General features: G+C 31.6%; 2 protein-coding genes across 2 annotated transcripts; both read left to right on the top strand.

Moving 5' to 3' along the window:
* The first annotated feature begins 362 nt into the window (after window positions 1-362).
* LOC107925024 (non-functional pseudokinase ZED1) lies at window positions 363-1,795 on the top strand. The gene is made up of 2 exons (XM_041082336.1): window positions 363-497; window positions 637-1,795. The coding sequence occupies exon 2, from the start codon at window positions 648-650 to the stop codon at window positions 1,668-1,670; it is 1,023 nt and encodes a 340-aa protein (XP_040938270.1). The 5' UTR covers window positions 363-497; window positions 637-647; the 3' UTR covers window positions 1,671-1,795.
* Window positions 1,796-4,867: 3,072 nt separating this feature from the next.
* Window positions 4,868-6,489, top strand: LOC121210601 (inositol-tetrakisphosphate 1-kinase 2). The gene has a single exon (XM_041082335.1). The coding sequence runs from the start codon at window positions 5,276-5,278 to the stop codon at window positions 6,266-6,268; it is 993 nt and encodes a 330-aa protein (XP_040938269.1). The 5' UTR covers window positions 4,868-5,275; the 3' UTR covers window positions 6,269-6,489.
* Window positions 6,490-8,351: the final 1,862 nt, after the last annotated feature.

The raw sequence follows: 8,351 nt of genomic DNA, 5'->3' as shown, positions 1-8,351 counted from the left end.
AGTCTCATCATGAGTAAAAATATCATATAGGTTCTCTATCAAATTTATTTTGGGTAAGTCTCATTAAAAGTAGACTTTATTCGTATTTATTTTGGTCTAGTTCTGTATATATCTCCACAAATATTTTTTTTATTCTCTTGTTCTGTAATTTTCCTAAATATGCAAAGCTACTACTTGTGTTTATTATTACACTGGGCCATGGATCTCACCATCAATTATAGGCCTGCCAAAACCTAGTTCTGAGATTGAAGTAACACTGAGATGAAATTGAAACAGTGAATTTGGACCCAAATTTGTGAGCAATGGGCTAAGTGCTGATCCAATGGATTTATTATGTCAATGGTCCCTTATCAATTCTTGAAAAGAGAGTCAGAGAAAGCTGCTTGCCTTTTTATTGGTCTTAATGTAAGCTTCCTGAGATTGACTCTAATGCCTGGTTTGACTTTTATCATCTTCCTGCGGGTTTCACTTTCTCCCCCTTTTTTCTGCCATTTTAGGTGCTTGCCTCTTCTGCTATTTTCCTCTCTTTTTAATCTGTATAAAATTAAAGTATTGTTAAATGCAATCAATTAGAAGAAAATTGTCTTTTTTTGCTATTTTCCCAATGTATTAGTCTCTAATTTAGCATCTTTGCAGGTATTTATTGTATGTTGAAGGAAGGGGAGATGGGATCATGTTTCAGAATAAAAAGGCAAAGCAAGGATGAGGGACCATTGTTGAAGAATGGGAGTGTGTTATTAGAAAAGCTTATTGCCTCATCTGATGGTAAATGTAATCCTATTTGTACTTTCTCCGCCGAGGAGCTGAGCGAAGCAGCGAAAGGTTACGATGTCGGTCAGGAAATTTCGAGGTACGTTCATTTCGTGTTATACAAAGGCTTTCTGCGTGGTCGGGAGATATCTGTGAAACGGTACGGAAGCTATAACAAATGCCTTGAAACAGCTATCACAGATATAGTAATTAGCTCACAAATGAGTGTGCACAAGAATGTTCTAAAACTAATTGGATGCTGCTTAGAGACTCAAAATCCAGTGCTTGTTTATGAATATGGTGGTGAAAAGAATCTCCAAAGATTAATGCTTGATGTTAGTGATGGGCAACTTGAGCCATTAACATGGAAGTCTAGAATAAAGATTGCAACGGATATTGCTAATGCAGTTGCATATCTCCATACTGCCTTGTCCAGGCCTGCTATTAATCGTGGGCTTTCGTTGATATCGATAGTAATAGATACGAATTATGTTGCTAAGCTTTCTGATTTCTCGCTCTCCGTGGCAATTCCGAAAGGAAAATCGCATGTCGTAGAAGATACCATCTCCGGGGTAGTTGGGTATATAGCACCTGAGGTTTTGGAATGCAAAATAAATGAAAAGGCTGATGTTTATAGTTTTGGCATACTGTTACTTGAGCTTTTAACTAGAAGAAAATCTGGGGATCACAATGTGGAGGAAGCACCCTTTAGAGCATTTGTGTCGAATTATGTCGAAAGCAATCGGTTAACCGAAATTGTGGATCAAAGTATTTTGAGTGAAAGAATCAATGGTAATGAGTTGGTAAGTTTGGCGAAGATTGCACTTTGTTGTACACAAGAAAATCCCGAGAATCGACCGATGATAACTGATGTTGCAAAACAGCTTAGGCTACTCAATAAAGATTGTAAGCTTTGTTAGCTCAGTAGCTCTAATTATGGTGTATGATACTTATACTGGCACTTGATCTTGAGTTCAGGGAACATAGTTTGCCTTACTCTGTAATAAAATACTGAACTCACTGCAATCAACAAAAACCTTCTGCAGCTTTCAATATTGTTTACCCATTTTGCTATAGATTCAATTATGCTAAAAGGAAACAGGACTCCTAAATCTTCCAAGCAAAAAGGAAAGGTTAAGTTATGTTTTACTTTAATTTGATATTTTTAAAATTTTAATTCCGAACAAATGGTAGTTATTAAATTAACTATGCTATTTTTAAGATCTTATACGACAAGCATATTATCATATATGTAATGTCATGTTAACTTGTTATTTTACATATTATAGTCAACTCTTGTAACAGCCAAATTTTTCAGTGGTGTCGGAAACAGTGATTCGAGATCACTAAATCCGACGAGTAAGTTTAGAAATTTTAACAAATAATAATTATAGGTCAAGCGCGAACTTAAAAGAATTATTTTTAATTAGTGAATTTTGCGATTTTAAAAGAATTAATCAGGTAAATTTGGTTAAAAATGAGGTATCGAGACCTCGGGTTTATAAATCGAGCCATAAATATTTTTATAAATATTTATGGAGTGTTATTAAGTTAGTATTAAAGTTTTGTTAGAAAATTTTAACGTTTGGTTAGTCAATTAATTAAAAAGAACTAAATTGAAAATAGTGCAAAATTTATTAAATTGTGATTAAATAGTTTAAGTGATTAAAAAGGAGAGATTTAAAAGGCAATTGGACCCAAATTGTATGGGCTGGACGGTTGGGCAAGAAAATCAGCAAAAAAGACAAGGAGAAACAAGGGCAAAATGAGAAATTTTGCAAATTAAACATATAAAACAAGATAAATTTGAAAAATCTAGAGATATCATCATTTTTCTTCAGCAAAAACGCCATGGGAGGTCTGAAAGCTGCTGGTTTTTCATGCTTTAACATATGTGAGTTCAATTCTTACCCTTTTCTTTGAGATTTTTATATTTTTGTGACTTTTACAATTAGGTCCAAGTGTTTAATTCATTAGTTTTTGATTTTATGAACAAAATTAAAAGCTATAATTGATAAGTGTTAGCTGTTTATGATGAAATAAAATGAATTTGAAGCTTTGATTTTGTTGTTTGATGATTTTATCAAGTAATTTCAATAGAAATTGATTTTAGGACCTAATTGTGAAAACGTTGTGAATTAAGGTTTAGTGTTAAAATTCTGATTTTCAAAGATTGTGTAATAGTTTAGAATGATGGAATAAAATGTTAATTGAGAAAAATTAGCTTAATAGATGGGCTAATTGAGCAAGGACTGAATTGTATGACCTTTGAAATTTAGAGGAAAAATGGTAATAAACATCTTGAACTAAAACAACATTGGACAGCAGAAGTAGACTAACTTTGAAAAATCACCATAAATTTTAGAAATCGAATTAGAAGATGAATAAAATATGAAATTAAAGCTTATTGAGTTTAATTTTTCATAGAAGAAACGGTGTAAGCAATGGATTTGTAAATTATGAGATATAATAAATTTTGTGAGACAATATTAGAATGAATTCGGGTTCCCCTGTTTTGACTTTGGAAAATCACCAAAAATTGGAGAAAATTAATTAGAGTCTCAAATTTATATGCTTAGAATCCTTAATGAGTCTATTTTCAATAGAAATCAATGGAAACATTATCCGAGTTTTGTACTGTGATATAATTAATTTTTAGTGAAGAGAGATCAAAACTGTTGGATAGTGAAACAGGGGAAACTTAAATGAATAAACTGTACTAATTGGCTAAAACAAAAATTCTTAAAATTTTATGGTGGAATGATATGTGAGTCTAGTTTTAGGTAAAATTTACGGATCTTAATTTTGAGCTCTGTAGCTCGAATTATAAATAATTGAGTGACTATGACTCGTGTGAACAGATTGATGTGAGCATTAATAAGTAAATTGTGAAATCGTACTTACAAGAATGTTATATACATTAAGGATGTGGAATGGAGAGGAGGAGGAGGAAAAATATATATGAATATTCAGTTAGCATGGTTAATTTGCATATTTTAAGCTCATGGACTAAATTGAATAAAAGTAAAACTTTAGGGGACAATTTTGTAAAAATGTCAAAAATGACTAAATTGAAGGGAATAAATTGTTTTATTATCTAAATTAATAAATTGAATGAAATTATCAATTTAAGATTGGGTGAAATTTGGGAAAATGGTAAATTACCAATATGCCCCTAAATCTTGGTATTTCTGCAATTTAGTCAGGTAGGTTCGGATACCCTGAATGAGCATGTAAATATGAAAATTTAAGTATTGTATCGTATTTTATATGATATTTTGAATTGAATATATGAAAAGGATGTTACATGAAACATGAAAATGAATACTAAATAATATAAATTAATTGAAATTATTCTAAAAATTTCGGTAATGCCTCGTATCCTATCCCGGTCTCAGGTACGGGTATGGGGTATTACAACTCTCTTTATAATAGCTACTAACTATAACAACATTTCACTATAATAGTCAAGTTTCTTGGACAACTGATTCTTTATGTTTTATTTTTAAGTAAAATTATAGCTATTTCATATAAGCAAGTCTATTAATTATCATTTATTAAATGAAAATGATATTAATTAAAATATTGTTTCAATAAAATGACTAAATATCATGTAAAAAATCTATCAATCATATTTTATTAAATGGAATTAATCTTCAATAAATGGAATTAAAGATATCATTTCAATAAAACTATTAAGCTCCTTAATTAAATGTTCTACTATGAATTTAGAAGGTTGTAAACTTATAAATTGTTTACTTGAATTTAATTACTCATGATAGATTAATTATTTTAATTTGAGAACTCATATTAGTTAATTGAAGTTATTAGATTTATAAACTTTATAATTAATCATATGAAAAATTGTAAAATAAATATATATAAAAGCAATAATGCATGCACTTGTTATACATTTTTTAAATTTGTTGATTTGATTGTCACTTTCTTTCTTTTTTTTTAACCTAATTCCCACTTTTTTATTGTATGAAAATACATTATATGAATTTCATGATAAGTTTACAATGATTATTTTTCTATAACAACAATTTCTCTAGAACAGACAAAATCTAAGTAGATAAATGGGACTGTTGTAGAGGGGTTGACTGTACTTGTAAAAGTGCACCAAATCCTAGTACCACAATTTTGTTTTCTTGTTATTTTGCTCAAATTTCACTTCTTTTCATTCAAAAACCCAATCTTGCTTCTGCTAAAACTGAATATTCCCTTCAAGAATCCAATACCCAATATTTTCTTCCTCGTGTTTTTTTTTTTTGGTTCTGAAAACTCCCATTTCCGCGAGACATGTATGCATTTATTTGGGGAGAATTGTAAAGAGGAAGAAAGGGTTTAACAAAAACTTGATTCTTTGTTTATTTTTCATCTTTTTTTGGTGTCATTTCTTGTTGGAGAACAATCTTCAGAGAAGGAAGTTGACAAAGGGAAGAAAAACCCAGAAACCAAAAGAAAGAAGAAAATATATATCTTTGTTTTTTTAGTGTATTTTTTTTAAAAGAAAAGAGTAGATATGAGGATAAAGGGGAAAAACTTTGATGGAGAAGGTGGGGAGGAAGAGGAACAGAAGCTTGTTGTTGGGTATGCTTTGACATTGAAGAAGAAAAAGAGTTTCTTGCAACCCGAGTTTGAGCGTTTGGCTTGCAAAAAGGGGATATTATTTGTCGCCATTGATGTAAACCTACCGCTGTCAGACCAGGGTCCTTTTGACATTATTTTACACAAGTTGTTGGGGAAAGAGTGGGGCGATATTGTTGAGGACTATCGACAAACACATCCAGAAGTAACTGTTATTGATCCTCCATATGCGATACAACATCTACACAATCGCCAGTCAATGCTTCAGGATGTTGTTGATTTAAACTTATCAGACTTCCATGGCAGAGTTGGTGTTCCAAAACAAATGGTTATCATGAAAGATCCGCTTTCCATCCCTGATGAAGTTGCTAAAGCTGGGCTGAAGTTACCCTTAGTTGCTAAAACACTAGTAGTGGATGGAAGTGCCAAGTCACACGAGCTGTTTCTTGCATGTGATTGGTCCTCTCTATCTGAACTTGAGCCTCCATTGGTCCTACAAGAGTTTGTGAATCATGATGGTATTCTTTTTAAAATTTATATCGTTGGGGATGCAATTAAGGTTGTAAGGAGATTCTCTCTGTCCAATGTCAACCAATGTCAGCTTGCAAAAGTTCCTGGTATTTTTCCTTTTCCAAGGGTTTCATCGGCTGCTGCTTCTGCTGATGATGCAGATTTGGACCCCCGCGTTGCTGAACTTCCTCCAAGGCCTTTGCTGGAGAGACTTTCAAAGGAGCTCCGTCACCGGCTGGGCCTTCGATTGTTCAATATAGATATGATCCGAGAGCATGGGACAAGAGACATCTTTTATGTGATTGACATTAACTACTTTCCTGGGTATGGCAAAATGCCTGATTATGAGGTCATTTTTACAGATTTTCTACTGACTTTCAAGAAGAAAAAGTACAGGGCTATCAGTTGTGAAGACTGAAGAGAGTATAGAAGGAAATATCGATTAATCGTACGAGATGTTTCACGTAAAGTGTGGCTTGGAGTATGGAAGAACTGACACAAAAACTGAAATTACTTAAACTTCCATAATTACTGACTGGTATGAATGCCCTTTGATCAAGTCACTAAAGTATGGGTGGTTCATTACATTTTAGCCCTATAATACTTGTGATTGATTCTGTCCTAGAAACAAGATTATACAATGATATAAAAAATTTCTTTTTCAAAAAAAAAAAAAAGGACTGTACTTGTAAAAATAATTTAATAGGTTTAACCGTTGTCGTTTGAGCTTCAAAAAATATAGAGACTAAGAACGATCTAATTAGAAAACATAAACTAAATTCACAACTTTAACGGTTGTCGTTTTGTTGCATTCAATGTTTCACGAGTCACAACTTAAGAAGTTTAATGAGAAGGAAGTAACTTAATTATCACTTTTACCAATACTAGTTGAAGATTGATATTGTGTCAAATTCACATATTTATGTGTTTTATTTTGATAAATTTTTGGGTACAATGTTACTAATTTTGGTGTTTATTACCAAATTTTTATGTAAGTTTAGTATGAATCAAAAATTTGGAGAACAAGCGAAAATATGAAGTCACATGGAAGATTTAGGCATAAGAACAATAATTTAACGTACAAAACTTTTAGATGTCAGGATTATTTTATTTTTATTTAAATATTATTTGTAAAGATATATTTTAAGAGTTTAATTGATATTAAGTTTTATTCTTTATATTTTATTTAGATAAATATTTAATTTTATTTATAAGAATTTATGTAGGAATAAGATAGTAAGTAATAATTTTTAGCTTAAAAACTGAAAAATAGAATAGCCAGGGACATCTTTCTGCTTTTCTTTCTTTCTTTTTTTATTTGGATTTTGTGCCGCTCTCTGTTTCTATTCTTTTTGTTTTATTAAATTTTATTTTTATCATTTCTTTGTTCAGTTAATTATTACGATTAAGTAAATTATATTCTAACCAAAGGTTGATCAAATCTCCATATTTGAGTTGTGAGATCCAAAATTTATTTAATTTTCTTTTGTTTGTATATTCATTTTTTTCAGTACAAGAGAAAGATAAGATTGTTTTATAGTATTGTTTTTAGTCTAGTTTCAATAAAGATTTTTCTAGTTCGCACGCTATCGATGGATTATTCGTTTAGCATAAATTAATTGTTGGACGATTCTTACAATTAATTTATAATTAAGAAAGAATTGATAGTTAAGACGTCCATGATCGTTTATAAGTGGATCTCACATCCTAATTATTTTTTAGCTGGTCATTAATACCACCAACAATAGAAGAAGATTCTTGCGCATTATCCAAGCCATTTGATTTGCTGCCTAGCAGCTTGGCTATCCATTTCTAAAATCACCTTTCGACAGCCAACGTACCTCAGCCATCTGCCAGTCGAATCTCTTATAGCACTACCTGAAGTAGATAAGCCAATCCCTATCTTGAAACCACCATCAGTGCTTACTTTCCAAGTATCATTTGGTGGAGGCGTCTAGGATATTTTCCACCATTCCCTAACAATGTTGGACCTGCAAAAGACCATAGACATTTGCAAAGTATAAATAATCTCAGAGCGCAACCTAAAACTTCTGCCAACTAAACTCTATTTCTACAAAATTGTCGTTTAAGACAAGATTATTCCTTCGCAACCATAGATTCCAGCATATTACTCCAAAGAGGATGTCCTAATCGACAGCTTCAACAGCAAAATGATCTGGTCTACATAAATTAATATGAAGCCATTCCTTAACATCCAGGCTAAAAAATTAAGTAATCCTGTTTCGCTTAACAAGCTGCAAAGACAGCCATGAAGCATCCTCGCAAAATATGGTTACTATCTTCCGAGAAGTGCCCAAAGATCTGGAAGTCGTATGTCTTCGAACTCTTTCGGCATTAGTCTGATTTTTTAGCCTAGATCTTAAGGAACGACTTCATGTTTTTATTTAAGCATTTTGCTCAAGCTATCAGCTTCATGAAACATTAGTTTGATTTTTTTTTTAAAGAAATTTTATATATATATTTTTTAATGTTTAGATGAT

Source organism: Gossypium hirsutum, chromosome A02 (assembly GCF_007990345.1).
Source record: "Gossypium hirsutum isolate 1008001.06 chromosome A02, Gossypium_hirsutum_v2.1, whole genome shotgun sequence".
Lineage (NCBI taxonomy): Eukaryota > Viridiplantae > Streptophyta > Magnoliopsida > Malvales > Malvaceae > Gossypium > Gossypium hirsutum.
Note: the sequence above shows the minus strand (reverse complement) of the source record. Positions and strands in the feature narration are given on the sequence as shown.

Bases quoted from the DNA above. Each gene is read 5' to 3' on its own strand.
- LOC107925024 (XM_041082336.1), top strand. From the start codon at position 648: ATGTTGAAGGAAGGGGAGATGGGATCATGTTTCAGAATAAAAAGGCAA.
- LOC121210601 (XM_041082335.1), top strand. From the start codon at position 5,276: ATGAGGATAAAGGGGAAAAACTTTGATGGAGAAGGTGGGGAGGAAGAG.